Source organism: Malaclemys terrapin, chromosome 14 (genome assembly GCF_027887155.1).
Source record: "Malaclemys terrapin pileata isolate rMalTer1 chromosome 14, rMalTer1.hap1, whole genome shotgun sequence".
Lineage (NCBI taxonomy): Eukaryota > Metazoa > Chordata > Testudines > Emydidae > Malaclemys > Malaclemys terrapin.
Window position 1 is genome coordinate 39983867 of NC_071518.1, and position 15510 is coordinate 39999376.

The 15510-nt window shown below is 53.6% G+C and overlaps 1 protein-coding gene and 1 non-coding gene across 6 annotated transcripts in view; both read right to left on the minus strand.

The window, feature by feature from the left end:
* The window catches only part of IL34 (interleukin 34), a 34800-nt gene that overhangs the window by 6177 nt on the left and 13113 nt on the right, over positions 1 to 15510 (minus strand). For 4 of the 5 annotated variants that reach the window (XM_054048964.1, XM_054048961.1, XM_054048962.1 and 1 more), the window contains exons 2-5: positions 7218 to 7592; positions 6514 to 6617; positions 5594 to 5671; positions 4590 to 4760 (exon numbers count right to left, since the gene is read on the minus strand). In XM_054048964.1, the coding sequence (XP_053904939.1) occupies positions 4590 to 4760; positions 5594 to 5671; positions 6514 to 6617; positions 7218 to 7245 (381 nt within the window). In that variant the 5' untranslated portion in view covers positions 7246 to 7592. The remainder of the gene's footprint in view (positions 1 to 4589; positions 4761 to 5593; positions 5672 to 6513; positions 6618 to 7217; positions 7593 to 15510) is intronic. The other variant, XM_054048965.1, reaches the window with a different exon arrangement.
* Positions 2939 to 3009, minus strand: TRNAG-GCC (transfer RNA glycine (anticodon GCC)). The gene has a single exon. It is a non-coding gene; the product is annotated as a tRNA-Gly (tRNA).

The following is a 15510-nucleotide window of genomic DNA, read 5'->3' on the forward strand; positions in this document are numbered from 1 at the left end:
CCAAACACCCCAAATTTGTACCTCCAGTACCCAAGAGCCGTGTTTGATTCCTGTCCCGCTTGCCCTCCGTTCAGCCCTGGATTCGCCCTGGGAGCGCCGCCTGTCTGCTCTGCGGGGGGGATGGCGGGGTGTCCCCCTCCCCTGCACCCGTGTAAGGCTGGGGGGATGGGACGGGGGGTTTCTGTGCTGCTGCCTCTCTGGGCCCCGAGCTGTGGGCAGCTGCCTGTGTCTGAATGAGCCTAGTTCAGGCTCCTGACCCAGAGTGATTTCTTAAAGAGACAGCGCAGTCACTCACTCAGGCACACACACACACTGCCCTCAGCACAACACACACACACACACTGTCACACACTCCCCCCACCACACGCCAGGGCTCCCTGCATCCAGGTCACTTTCCCCCCCTGGGCTGTGCTGAGGCATCAGGAGCTGCCCTTACGCAGCCGGCAGGGAAAGTGCCCTGGGTGCAGGGAGCCCTGACAGCTCCTTGCTCCCCCCTCCCAGCCCCCTAGGGCTGCGCCGGGCGGAGGCGCAGCAGTGCCAGCTGCTTTGTGCATCCAGGTCCGGTTCCCCACGTGGGTGCAGGAGGGGGATGCAGGGGCTGGGGGCACAGGAGGGAGGGGGAGGGGCAGGGGTTGGGGTGAAGGGGCACAGTGCAGGGGTTAGGGGCACAGGAGGGGGCAGAGGTTGGGAGTGAAGGGGGTGTGGGGATTAGGGGTGCAGGAGGGGGAACAGGCATTAGGGGCAAAGGGGCACCATGCAGGGGTTAGGGGCACAGGAGAGGGCAGGTGTTGGGGTACAGGAGGGGCAGAGGTTGGGAGTGAAGGGGGTGTAGGGATTAGTGATGCAGGAGGGGGAACAGGCATTAAGGGCAAAGGGGCACAGTGCAGGGGTTGGGGGGAAGGGAGGGTGGGGAGCCTGGGGAGCCCACGGGGGCCAGGGGCAATGGGGGGTGCCACGCGCATGGGGGCCAGGGGCACCAAAATGCAAGTTCTCCCCGGGTGCCATTTTCCCTAAGGCTGGCCCTGTTCCTGAACAATGCAAAAGTTGGCCCCTGGGTTGCACACGGAGCCCTGCGGGATGGGCATGGCTATTAAACCTCAACATCTCCCATAAAAGCCATTAAAAAAACAAAAAAACAAAACAGACTCAAACTTCGCAGCTTAGCTTAGGTACTAGGAGAGGATTTTTCTACCACAGTAGAAGTGAATTGGCTACAGCATTGCTGAATGATGATATCCTGATTAGAGAGGCATCCTCCACACCTCTCATCTGTATAGACACACACCCAAAGGCATTAAGGACAATAACAGATTTGTCTAAACCAGGGTGCTCAGCTCAAAAAAGCTGAGGATTTCTACTAAAATGATCGGCAGTGAGATTAGCACTGACTCCTGATTGTCATCATTAGGCTTCAGCGTTAACAATGCATTGTGATGACTAGGCACAGTTCACACATCGCTGAGAAGTGTTAGAGGGCCTGTCACTATGCCATGACTGATGTCCCCAACTGCTTAACTGTCACGCAGGAGGATCTCAAAATTACAAACCACTTCACCCAGCACTAATACGCAGCCACTTCTGGAGTGGAATGCAGCTGCTAGCTAACAACAGCAGCAGCAATGCCACGAGGAAAACAGTATCTAAACCCACTGAATGTGCAGGAGGAAATTCCTGGGCTGCCGGAGGCACTCACCCACACTGGAATTTAGCCACGACACTGAGGTTCCCATAGCTATGCTTGTGAAACAGGCTGTGATCTTTAATGAGCACAATTGGTCAGCACCCCCATTTCCCCTCTCCCAACCCCTGCCCCTGAGCATTAGGCTGTCCTGCCTCGCCCTGACTGGTCCTTGGTACAGCCCTCCCCACACTGTCGATCCGAGAGGATCACAGCTGCCAAGTGGTGACACCAACAGGACAAATGGGTGCGGCACCGTTTCTCTTTGCAAGTCAGCTCTTCTGGACTCTGTCAGTGACAACCAAGGCAGGTCCCTGAACAATGGGCGTTTGCCGAATGCAAAGACAATGCTTGTAGCTTGTCAGTCAGCTCCATTGTGGTCCTGCAGCGGGGTTGTACAGAGACATAGACGTTAATAAAAAGCCACTTGTATCAGCTGGGAATCAAACCCAGGCCTGCTAAGGAACACAGCAAGGTTCTACTGCTGAGCCACCAGCTAGACCAGACCTCAGCCAAGAGCTCACTGACATGAGCTAGGAGTACATTGCCTGTGGGAGACCCAGCATCTCCCACACCGGAGACAGTGCAGAGAAAGCGGATCCCTGTATAGCTTGGAAGCTCTTTGCCTGTGGGAGACCCAGCATCTCCCACACCGGAGACAGTGCAGAGAAAGCGGATCCCTGTACAGCTTGGAAGCTCTTTGAAGCAGGGACTGTTTATTTTCAGTTTATCCCGTGTCCTGGGCCCCAGTCCTGGTCTGGCCACTCTTCTCTATAAACCATAGCAACAGCTCCACGATTGGATCTAGACCAGGGACAGCAACGGTGGGGAATGTCTGCGAGGGGATTTGGCCAGGAATAATTGCCTGGGAAAGTCCCTGGGATTTTTAATGACAAATGCTCAGGGTTTTCATTTAGCTGAAGGCCACAGAGCAGAGCAGCACGCTGCCATGTGAATACGATGGGGAACCTACTCAATCAGCCAGGCCCGTGAGCACAGAACCTGCGTTTCCTTAGGGGCTAAAACAGCCCAAAGCTCTGGGCAAGCCTGGGCTCACAGCTGTGATGGAACAGAGTCAAGTTACAGGATAACAGCAGGTGATGGCAACAGCCCTTAAAACTCCTGTAAGATTTCTACAGGGGAATAACAGGGGGTGAGAAATATCCGTAAAGAGGGACCTTTATTTTAAAAGATTGCAGTTCCCTTCCCGACTGCAGTTCAACAGGGCTGCAAAAGAGAAGGCAAAAAGAAAGACACAGCTGCATTGGCCGGGAATCGAACCCGGGCCTCCCGCGTGGCAGGCGAGAATTCTACCACTGAACCACCAATGCTCAGCCTGCCCAGGGCCTCCTCACAGCTGGCTGAACCCTCCAAAAAGTGGTGCTGGAAACCCCGCCCGCATCTCCCCGTACAATTAGTGCATTGCCGCACCAGCAACAAGACGCTGGCTGTGCCACAAGACCGCAGTGAGCCGCCCTCAGGGCGCCAGCAACTGGCCCAGAGAGAGCAGCAGCAGCTCACAGCCCAGGACAGCACTGCAGAGGCTGCAAGCTGCCCCTCGGGCTGGCTGCTGGGTCCACCCAAGGAGCCAAGGGGAATCCACCGGGCTGTACCAGGAACCAGCTCGCTGCTCCCCTGAGCTCCTCTCACTGGCAGAGAACTCGGGGGGGGGGCGGCTCCTGCAGTAGGGAAATCAGACCCCCCAGGCAGCAAGCCCACTATCAGGCCAGGCCCCTTTGGAGGGCACTGGCCCCGCCCAGCATGTGCCCTGCAGCCCAGGGCCAGGGTCAGGCTCCTTCCAGACCGTACAGACACTAGAGGGCGCTCCAGTTCACTGCACCCCCCAGCAGCTGCCCGCTAGAAGGGAACAGGCTGGGCCGTAAAGCGGCCGCCGGCCGGGGTTAGGGCCGCAGGGAAGGGTAAAGCCCAGCAGTGAGCAGCGTGTGGCTGCAGGCTCCCTCCTCAGGCCTGGCTCTCTCCCATGCAGCTCTCACGGACTTCAAGGCTGCCCCCGCCCCAGGGCCTGACTCCAACAGCGCTGCCCCCTCCCCACCAGCCGCCCAGCACCCATTTGCTGGGGAGACACCAGCCCCCCAAGATTTTCCTGCCGGGGGTGTGTCATTAATGGTGTTGGCTGCAGTAGTACCTGGAGATCAGGGCCCTGTTGTGCTAGGCGCTGTACAAACAGAGCAATAGAAAACCCCTGCCCTGAAGAGCAGCCAGACACACTGAGTGTGTGTGTGTGTGTGTGTGTGTGGCGGGGGGGGGGTGCTCATGTGGGCCAGCTGCCATATCCACAGCACAGCGTGTGCATGCAGCCCATGCGGGTGCCAAGCGCACAGGGTGTGTCTGGCCCATAAACAGCATCTCAGCTCCCCCATCGCCCACGGCCTCCCCGGGCACAGCCCTGGTGCTGGGACCCTGTGGGGGGAAGGGCGGGAGGGGTTGAGCCCCCTTTGCCGGGGGCTGCTCCGTGTCTGGAGCCCAGTGCAGTGATCAAAACCCGCCTGCAGCCCGTGGGGGGGAGGGGTAACGTGGGATCTGCTATCTGGGGTGACGGGAAGCCCGGCCCCTCTCTGACGGGAGCCAAGGGAATGGGGTGAGGAGGGACTGAGGGGCCAGGAGCCCCAACGAATAACCTCACTGGGGGCCTCCCAACCCGCCAGCCACCCCAGGAGGACACAGCCACAGGTGGGCTGGGGCAGGCCTGCCCCTTTCCAGGCTGCCCGGTCACAGCAAGAGTCACCCCAGGGCAGCTCCTCACCTGGGGCTGGCCCCAGGGTCTGCCCTGGCTCCCCGCTTCACCCCGCCCTGCTGTTTGGCCCCCGGGCGGGTATTCGCTGAGCACTGCACGAGACATGGGAATCGAACCCAAAACGGGGGGGTCCTGGGGCCCCAGGAGGTTCCCCACCTGTTCGCAGTTCTCGTACTCAGTCAGCTGCTCAAAGAGGAGGCTGAGATCTCGGGTGTACTCCCAGGCCGGGTGCTTCTCCAGCAGCACAGCTTGGATCTTCAGCAGCACCTGGGTGTTCACATTGAACCACAGGAAGCGCAGGGACGGCTCGCTGACGTTCTGATCCCGCTGGAGAGCACGAGGGGACAAGGGTCACGCACGGCCACCCTCTGGGGGAACCTCCTAAGGGACTGCTGCCCTGGAGAGCACCTGAGTCCACACCCAGCCCTGCCCCCGGCTGCTTTGCCATTTCCACTGCAGCCTCCAAGCACTTCTGCTCAGCAAGTGCCCCCGGCTGGCATGTGCCTTGTTCTCTGCACTATCCGGATTCAGTGGCCCTGCTTGCCAGCTCGCTCCTGGGATCAGATCATCCCTAAGCCCTGGGGAAAGCCAGACCCAGACTTGGCAGCTGCCCCCAGATCCCGACTCCCCGGGCGTGAGCAAAATTCAGAACCCAACACCCCTGGCCTCTGCGAAGTTTGATTCCTCCTCAAAGCATCCCTCCCTCTCAACCCAGCATTTAACCTTCGCAGCTGCTCCCTAGCGGGAAACTGGGGAGAACCGAGCCCTAGATGGCATCACCCTAGAAGTTCACGCTGCTCTGGGACTGTTCGATTCCTGCTTGGGGCCCAGTGAGAACGAGGGATAGCCACGGCTGATTGCCAAAGTGTCCTGGATGAAAAGCCCCAATGCCCAGGCCAGGTGTCAGATGCCATCCACGCCTGGCACAGATTTTCCTGACCTTTGCGGTACCTCCGCCAGCCCAGAGGCAGTGAGGAATTTCTAGAACGCATGGGCCTTGAGGCTGAGAACCGGGGTCTCGGCCAGATGAGCTAAGGGAGCAGTTGTTCAGAGCGCCCGTAGAAAGACCACGGAGCTGACAGCAGAGCTGTTCCCAGGTGAGCTGGGACACCGGGATGGTAAACAGCCTGAGGATGGACAGGGAGCACCGGACACCTTACCAGCCTGGTAATGTTGGCCACCCTGAGAACCTCTTCAAACTGGACATTCACGGTGTAGTTGATGGGGAAATAGTGTTTCTGCAAAGGCAAGAAAAATAAAATCCTAGCAGCGAACTAAAAGCTTCTCTCTTCCCCAGATCCTCCTGGGCTGTGCCCCCATCAGCAACTGCTCCTGTCCCCTCCCCCTGCCTTGACGGGGAAGTGCGTACCCTGCTAGGCACCTGGGGCACGTTTCCTTGTGAGTAAACAAATACTGAAAACTCCTTTGGGCTGTAACACCTGGAACAGGTGTGCAGCCGCCTAATGTCGTGACACTGTCACTATATGCCACGGGGACCTTCCTGCTCCAAAAGTCCCAACCACGTGAGCTAAAGGAGAATCGTCAGGAGCTGCCTGCAGTCTAGGGCCTGTGACACACAGCTGGGCAGTTCCGACTCAAGGCAGCATCGCACAAGTCAGCTCAGCACCAGTTTGCTCTCCTCGGGGGCTGCAGCACCTTCTTGGATGTTTGAAAATGAGCGCCAAATAGTTCGCACTTGGGTACCTGGTCATGCACCTAAACCAGGGCTTGGAAATTAACCCACCGGCAGCCCCAGGAGGGACCCTGCTCGGCAGGGCAAACGTCGGCAGGAGCTGCTGGGGCTCTGCCCTTTAGAAAACCAGGGCTTGGAGTTGGCGTCCAAGATGGGCAGTTAGCAGGTTGGCGTCGGGCTGCTCGTTTGGAAAACCTTGGCCCCGGAGAAGCCGAAGGGGGATGAAACAGGAGACGGTTCCGATTCCATGGCCCCCACCAAGCATTCAACGCACTATGGGCAGAAAGGCAGAGGCCGCACGACTGCCAGAGACGCGTGTCTGGGCCTTTGGAAAGGGAGTCACAAATCAACCGGTAACGTAGCCTGAGCCTAGGGGGGAAGCATTACCATGTACTGGAGCCGTTGCTGATATGTCAGCTTGTTCTGGAGAGCCTCGATAATCCTGCATTCCTCCTGCACTGCAGCCTCCAGCCCCAGGACAGCCATGAAATCTGCAAATCAACCGCCCCCACACCCGAGGGCGAACAAGAGGTGTAAGGCCATGCACCAGCTGGCTCCCGTCACACGCTGGGGGCCAGGAGGAACAGGCTTAGGCTGCAGAGCAGGGCTCGGGAGAGGAGGGCAATCGGTCAGGGTTTCAAAGCAGCAGTCTGGGGAGGGGAGGGCGAGACAACTGGCCCCACGGCTCAGGGTCATTTGAACGAAGGGGAAAGCGGAGAACGTTCCCCCGCCCGGCTGCGTCCCTGAACAGTGCGTTGGGTCCCACCCGCTGAGCGCATGGACCAGCGCTGGGACTTCGGCCCTGGGTGGCTGTTATCCAGATCCTCCCTTGCATCCCTGCGTGGGCCCTCTGGCCATCCTGGCTTCTCTGGGGCAGCCCCCGCGGGGCCCACAGCAGGCCTGAGCGCGCCAGCCAGTGGGAGGCACAGCCATGAGCTGGCACAGCCATGGGCTGCCTGGGGAAAGGGGCTTGGCCTGGTGCTGTTGGGAGGGTGTTGGTCTTGGCGCTCTCTGAACCAGAACAGGGCCACAGGCGCGTCCCTCCCCCAGCTCTGGATGTGACGGGGGAGCGAGCACCCCATCGTACTCACAGAGGAAGGGTGCGTAGCCCCGCTGCATGCTGACGGCGTGTGTCCGGGCAGCGAGCAAATGGACAATCCGGCCTACATGACAATGACCGCGTCAGCGGAAACGGTCTCCCACGTGCCGGGAGAGATTCCAGTGGATGCCCCGGGACGCTGCTGCCAAGGAAGGCCCTGCAGGCTCCCTGCAGCCCCTGCTCTCTAGGGTGCCGTGCGTGTTCACTGCAATTGGGCAAAAAGCTGCTGCCAACCTGCTCCCATCGCAAGGTGCCAGGAGGAAGGAACAACCCAGACCCGGGTGAATGGCTGGAGGCGGCGGCTCCCCGAGGCTGGTGGGGGTGGGCAGTGCTAGTGTTCTCCTCCGTCTGCCCCTGAAGCCGGGCTCTGTAACGGGAGACGGGTGATAAACCACATGGAACCAATGAGAGGCCAGCGCACTGAGCGGGGGTAGAGCGCCTCGGAGCTCTGAACGCGGCTGTTCGCTAATAAACAGAGCCCCAGAGAGCTCTGCTGTGGGCCAGCTGCCCCCGGTGCTCACCTCCACCCACAGCTGGCTGCATTTCCGGGGCACTGTACATCAACGGGACCCATTTGTTTGACCTACTTCTACCAATCAAACCATTTTTGCCGGTCCCTCAGATGGTGGCTTAGACAGATCTCAGCGCGCTAAGACCAAGGAGAAGCACACAAACGACAAACGCTGTCTTTGACGGCTGGACGCCAGCTCCCGCTGTGATGCTCCGCACGTGCCTCATCACCCCAGAACTTGTACCTGGTGCTTTACCAGATCCCCTAATGTCTGTGCCAAGGGCGAAATACCCCCCTGAACGCCCCACGGCAGAGATCCCCAAATGTTTGAGGGTCGTGCCCCTCCTTATCCCTGTCCGTGCCCCGCCAGAGCCGGGCCGCGGCTTGGGGGGTGGGGAGGGAGTAAAGGGGCCAAAGCTGGGGCTGGGGTGGGTCTGAGGCCGGGAATGGAGCTGCAGCCAACAGCCAACAGCCAAGGCTGGGGGCGGAGGTCGGGCCAGGAACGTAGCTGCGCCGAGGCCGGGGACAGGGCCAGGTGCGGGGTTGGGGGTCAGGGACATGGCTCGGGGAAGGACAGGAGCAGAGCTGGGGGCAGGGAGGGGCTGGGTGGTGCTCCCTCCCCACCCCTGTGGGGGGCTGGTCCAGGCCCCGCTGTGCCCCCAAAGATATAGCTCAGTGCCCCTCTAGGGGATCATGCCCCACAGTTTGGGGACCTCCGCCTCACGGATTTCCAGTGCAACATCTGCACTGGCGCCATTCGCACCCCGATCATACAGCAGAGATCTGTGCGGCTGATTAGAGCCAGGAGAAATCTGGCCTCGGTGGGTCCAGACACAAGCCTTGTTTTAATGCGCTATGTGGCCATGTGCAGCTGGGCACGTCTTCTCGGCAGCAGAAGGGCAGGGTAAGAGCAAAAATGTACAAATACACAACCGAGTCAGATGACCTAGATTAGCTAATGCTGTGTGATCTGGCCCTGAGCCAGAACTACTGGAGTGAGTTCCAGGGATGGGGCCTTTTGACCGGTGAGTGTCCAGAAAGGAAATCCCAGAAACAAGCAATATGCTAGGTGGAATCTATGCTACTGCTCCAAGGACCTTGTCTGGGAGGAGGTAGAACAAGCAGGATGCACCCCTCAACACCGGATACACTGTGACTTGCTTCCTTCCCCTAAGCCACAGAATATCTGGACAGACAGATAACTCGGGAGCCTGACTGGCCACCGGGGAAGCCCTCCTACTAGTAACAGCCCGTTTGAAAACGGCCACGTTCTTTAACGGCCTTGCTGCTTCAGTCCATTGGTTACTAGAAAAGGCTGCAGTCATGACACCAAGTTCTCACAGCCTGTTGGACTGAGAGCTGGCAAAGTCACATCCAGCGCCACCCTGCACGTGTCTGGATTGTCACTGGAATGACTTGGTCAATTTAAGCTACTCAGACAGGGCCCCTGGGCTACAGAAACGTGCGCCGGGCTCAATGGCTTCAACCACGTAACGGGGCATTTTCTTGTGGACAAACAACAAGTTTCACATCCAGCCCAACAGCAGCAAGGATTGATCCCAAGTGACTGAGCGGAGTCCCTGAGCTGAGATCTTCAAACTTGTTCCATGTAATGTGAAAGCTGAGATAGTAGCTAGTTATTAGGTGGCTCAGTCCTGGGCATAAAGGAGTATGTGCCCTTCGGGCCGGATCAGAGCTCCAGTATAAAACTGCAGAAAAACCTGAGAGTCTCTGGATTAAGTTTAGAAGTGTGAGTAACAAGGGTGATGTCGTGGTGAGAATCTGCTATAGACCACCAGACCAGGGGGATGAGGTGGACGAGGCTTTCTTCAGGCAACTAGCAGAAGTTACTAGATCACAGGCCCTGGTTCTCATAGGGGACTTCAATCACCCTGATATCTGGTTGGAGAGCAATATCTGCTTGGAGAGCAGTGGTGCACAGACAATCCAGGAAGTTTCTGGAAAGTGTAGGGGACAATTTCCTGGTGCAAGTGCTGGAGGAACCAACTAGGGGCAGAGCTCTTCTTGACCTGATGCTCACAAACTGGGAAGAAATAGTAGGGGAAGCAAAAGTGGATGGGAACCTGGGAGGCAGTGATCATGAGATGGTTGAGTTCAGGATCCTGACACAAGGAAGAAAGGAGAGCAGCAGAATACGGACCCTGGACTTCAGAAAAGCAGACTTTGATTCCCTCAGGGAACTGATGGGATCCCCTAGGAGAATAACTTGAGGGGGAAAAGGAGTCCAGGAGAGCTGGCTGTATTTTAAAGAATCCTTATTGAGGTTGCAGGAACAAACCATCCCAATGTGTAGAAAGAATAGTAAATATGGCAGGCGACCAGCTTGGCTTAACAGTGAAATCCTTGCTGATCTTAAACACAAAAAAGAAGCTTACAAGAAGTGGAAGCTTGGACAAAAGACCAGGGAGGAGTATAAAAATATTGCTCAGGCATGCAGGAGTGAAATCAGGAAGGCCAAATCACATTTGGAGTTGCAGCTAGCAAGAGATGTTAAGAGTAACAAGAAGGGTTTCTACAGGTATGTTAGCAACAAGAAGATGGTCAGGGAAAGTGTGGGCCCCTTACTGAATGAGGGAGGCAACCTAGTGACAGGGGATGTGGAAAAAGTTAATGTACTCAATGCTTTTTTTGCCACTGTCTTCATGAACAAGGTCAGGAGGAGGTGACCAGCCCTCTGTGGAGAAAGAAGTGGTTCAGGACTATTTAGAAAAGCTGGACGAGCACAAATCCATGGGGCCGGATGCGCTGCATCCGAGGGTGCTAAAGGAGTTGGTGGATGTGATTGCAGAGGCATTGGCCATTATCTTTGAAAACTCATGGCGATCAGGCAAGCTCCTGGATGACTGGAAAAAGGCTAATGTAGTGCCCATCTTTAAAAAAGGGAAGAAGGAGGATCTGGGGAACTACAGGCCAGTCAGCCTCACCTCAGTCCCTGGAAAAATCATGGAGCAGGTGCTCAAGAAATCCATTTTGAAGCACTTTGAGGAGAGAAAAATGATCAGGAACAGTTAGCATGGATTCACCAAGGGCAAGTCATGCCTGGCTAACCTAATTGCCTTCTATGAGAAGATAACTGGCTCTGTGGATGAGGGGAAAGCAGTGGATGTGTTATTCCTTGATTTTAGCAAAGCTTTTGATACGGTCTCCCACAGTATTCTTGCCAGCAAGTTAAAGAAGTATGGGCTGGATGAATGGACTATAAGGTGGATAGAAAGCTGGCTAGATCATTGGGCTCAACGGGTAGTGATCAATGGCTCCATGTCTAGTTGGCAACCGGTATCAAGCGAAGTGCCCCAAGGGTTGGTCCTGGGGCCTGTTTTGTTCAATATCTTCATTAATGATCTGGAGGATGGCATGGACTGCACTCTCAGCAAGTTTGCAGAGGACACTAAACTGAGAGGACTGGTAGATACGCTGGAGGGTAGGGATCGGATACAGAGGGACCTAGACAAATGAGAGGATTGGGCCAAAAGAAATCTGATGAGGTTCAACAAGGACAAGTGCAGAGTCCCACACTAGGACGGAAGAATCCCATGCACTGCTACAGACTAGGGACCGAGTGGCTAGGCAGCAGTTCTGCAGAAAAGGACGTAGGGGTTACAGTGGACGAGAAGCTGGATATGAGTCGACAGTGTGCCCTTGTTGCCAAGAAGGCTAACGGCATTTTGGGCTGTATAAGTAGGGGCATTGCCAGCAGATCGAGGGACGTGACCATTCCCATCTATTCGGCGTTGGTGAGGCCTCATCTAGAGTACTGTGATTAGGGGGCTGGAGCACATGACTTATGAGGAGAGTCTGAGGGAACTGGGATTGTTTAGTCTGCAGAAGAGAAGAGTGAGGGGGGATTTGATAGCTACTTTCAACTACCTGAAAGGGGGTTCCAAAGAGGATGGAGCTTGGCTGCTCTCAGTGGTACCAGATGACAGAACAAAGAGCAATTGTCTCAAGTTGCAGTGGGGGAGGTTTAGGTTGGGTATTAGGAAAAACTTTTTCACTAGGAGGGTGGTGAAGCACTGGAATGGGTTACCTAGGGAGGTGGTGGAATCTCCATCCTTAAAAACCTCTAAGGCCCAGCTTGACAAAGCCTTGACTGGGATGATTTAGTTGGTGTTGGTCCTGCTTTGAGCAGGGGGTTGGACTAGATGACCTCCTGAGGTCCCTTCCAACCCTGATATTCTATGATTCTAGGACAAGGCAGTGTATCTGAAGTAGCACAGCGCTCAGAGAGTTCCTCACTGCAGTGAGCTCAGACTCGCTGCCAGAAGAGAAACAAGCAATGACATGTGGTAAGCCCCGGTTCAGCGAGGTACTTCAGCGTGTACAAACATAGGAACGGCCGTACTAGGTCAGACCAAAAGTCCATCTAGCCCAGTATCTGGCTTCTGACAGTGGCCAATGCCTGGTGTCCTAGAGGGAATGAACAGAACAGGGAATCATCAAGTGATCCATCCGCTGTCGCCCATTCCCAGCTTCTGGCAAACAGACGCTATGGGCACCATCCCTGCCCATCCTGGCTAATAGCCATTGATGGACCTATCCTCCATGAATTTATCTAGTTATTTTTTGAACCCTAGTATAGTTTTGGCCTTCACAACATCCTCTGGCAAACAGTTCCACAGGTTGACTTTGTGTTGTGTGAAGAAATACTTCCTTTGTTTGTTTTAAACCTTCTGCCTGTTAATTTCATTGGGTGACCCCTGGTTCTTGTGTTATGGGAAGGAGTAAATAACACTTCCCGATTTACTTCCTCCACACCAGTCATGATTTTATAGCCTTCTCATATCCGCTCTTAGTCGTCTCTTTTCCAAGCTGAAAAGTCCCAGTCTTATTAATCTCTCCTGATACGGCAGCCGTTCCATACCCCTCATCATTTTTGCGCCTCTTTTCTGAACCCTTTCCAGTTCCAATATATCTTTTTTGAGATGGGACATCCAAATCTGCACACAGTGTTCAAAGTGTGGGTGTACCATGGATTTATATAGAGACAATATGATATTTTCGGTTTTATTCTCTATCCCTTTCTTAATGATGCCCAACATTCTGTTCACTTTTTTGACTGCCGCTGCACATTGAGTGGATGTTTTCAGAAAACTATCCACAATGACTCCAAGATCTTTCTTGAGTGGTAACAGCTAATTTAGACCTCCCTCATTTTATATATATATATATATATAGTTGTGATTATGTTTTCCAATGTGCGTTACTTTGCATTTGTCAACAATGAATTTCATCTGCCATTTTGTTGCCCAGTCATTTGTTTTGTGAGATCTCTTTATAAATCTTCGCAGTCTGCTTGGACTTAACTGTCTTGAGTAATTTTGTATCATCTGCAAATTTTGGCACCTCACTATTTACCCCTTTTTCCAGACCATTTATAAATATGTTGAACAGCACTGGTCACAGAATCATAGAATATCAGGGTTGGAAGGGACCTCAGGAGGTCATCTAGTCCAACCCCCTGCTCAAAGCAGGACCAACCCCAACTAAATCATCCCAGCCAGGGCTTTGTCCTTAAAAGCCTCTAAGGAAGGAGATTCCACCACCTCCCTAGGTAACCCATTCCAGTGCTTCACCACCCTCCTAGTGAAAAAAGTTTTTCCTAATATCCAGCCTAAACACCCCCCCCCCCCACTGCAACTTGGTCCCAGTACAGACCCCTGGGTGACACCACTATTTACCTCTCTCCAGTCTGAAAACTGACCATTTATTCTGACTTTGTTTCCTGTCTTTTAAACAGTTACTGATCCATGAGAGGACCTTCTCTCTTATCCCATGACTGCTTACCTTGCTTAAGAGCCTTCGGTGAAGGCCTTGTTAGGATATAGATATTCAGGCCTGTCTGTAAAGGCCTATAAGAATTTAGGTGTATTCTTATCACTTAGCTAGTTATAAAGGTATAAAAGAGAGAATCAAAATCACTGTTTGTCTGCGTAAGGGACTTCTCTTACTGTGACAGTCTGAGGCCTGGTTCTTAGGCTAAGGCCTTCGGTTAAGCAGCAGAGGCCAGCCATAAACTGGGTAGTGTACAGTCACATCCTCACATTCCAAATTAGTCACACTGAAATAAGGTGCTATTGGGCTGTTAGGAATACAATCCTGTCCTGATATTCCTGTCACCTCCAGAGAAAGGGAAGAGCCTAGAAGATGTAAAAGGAAACTTAGTTTGATAGCATCCTGTCTGGCAAGAACTCACTTATCAATAGCTGGGATGTGAAATCCTCATTTCTGTATTGTTCCATCACTGTAGTCTCCACTTCCTTATTGTTTGTCTGTATAATCTCTGTCTGGTTCTGTGATTGTTTCTGTCTGCTGTATCATTAATTTTGTTGGGTGTAAACCAATTAAGGTGATGGGATATAATTGGTTAAATAACCATCTTACAGTATGTTAGGATTGGTTAGTTAAATTTCAGTAAAATGATTGGTTAAGGTATAGCTAAGCAGAACTCAAGTTTTAGTATATAGTCTGCAGTCAATCAGGAAGTATGGGGGGGGGAGAATGGGAATAGAGACTGGGGGTGGGGGAATTGGAATCATGTTTTGCTAAGGGGGGAAATGGGAACAGGGATGGCTCTGAGGTGTCAGAGCTGGGAAGGGGGACACTGAGGAAGGAAACTGGAATCATGCTTGCTGGAAGTTCAGCCCAATAAACATCGAATTGTTTGCACATTCGGACTTCAGGTGTTGTTGCTCTCTGTTCATTCGAGAAGGACCAGGGAAGTGAGAGGGTGAAGGAATAAGCCCCCTAACAGGCTTTTTCAAAGGCTTTCTGAAAGTCCAAGTACACTATGTCACCCTTGTCCACATGTTTGTTGATCTCCTCAAAGAATTCTAGTAGATTGGGGAGGCATGTTTTCCCTTTACAAAAGCCGTATTGACTCTTCCCCCAACAAATCATGTTCATCTATGTGTCTGATAAGTCTGTTCTTTATTATAGTTTTGTTGGTGTCATTAGGCATAACCCTAGGTAACTTGGGAGGGTGGAAGACCACGAGTGTCGATGAAGCCTTCCTGCACTAGGCCTAAATGAACCAAAGTTCTTCCATATTTAAACTCTAATTGACCTCAAAAGCCAGATGCAGAAATTGGAATGTGTAACAGCCAGTTATCGGGTGCAACAGGCTGCATACCAGTGCCAAGCGGTAATAATGAGGCCTGCATGTTTCTGGCTGAAGGGGAGATAATAAATCAAAGGGAAAAAGGACGAGATAATGGTTTAAAGGAGCTACTAACAAGCTGGACTTATAGCCGCCAAGATGACTTAACTGCTTAAATGTAATTGCTTGCTACTTGCTTAAATGTAACTACTGCAGAGGGAGGAAGGGGGAGGAAGGGGGGAAGGTAGGGAAGGAAAAAAAAAAGAATAAAAAGGGAAAACTGCTTGTCTGAGATGTGCCAGTCTCCTTGCACTGTTTTGAGATCTCAAATAAACTTTGTTTGCTTCTCCACCCTGGTGTGTTTATTGGCGTGAAGCACACCGGGCAACGAACCCCGCTGTTGCTGTCCTCGGGCACTCTGTGCCGGCAACAGTTTCAACCAATTTGCCTGGTACTGAAGTTATGCTTACTGGCCTGTAATTGCCAGGATCACCTCTGGAGCCTTTTTTTTTTTAATTGCATCACATTAGCTATCCTGTATCCTCTGGTACAAAAGCTGATTTAAAATGATAGGTTATGTACCACAGTTAGTAGTTCTGCCATTTCATATGAGAATTCCTTCAGAACGCTTGGGTGAATCCCATCTGGTCCTGGTGA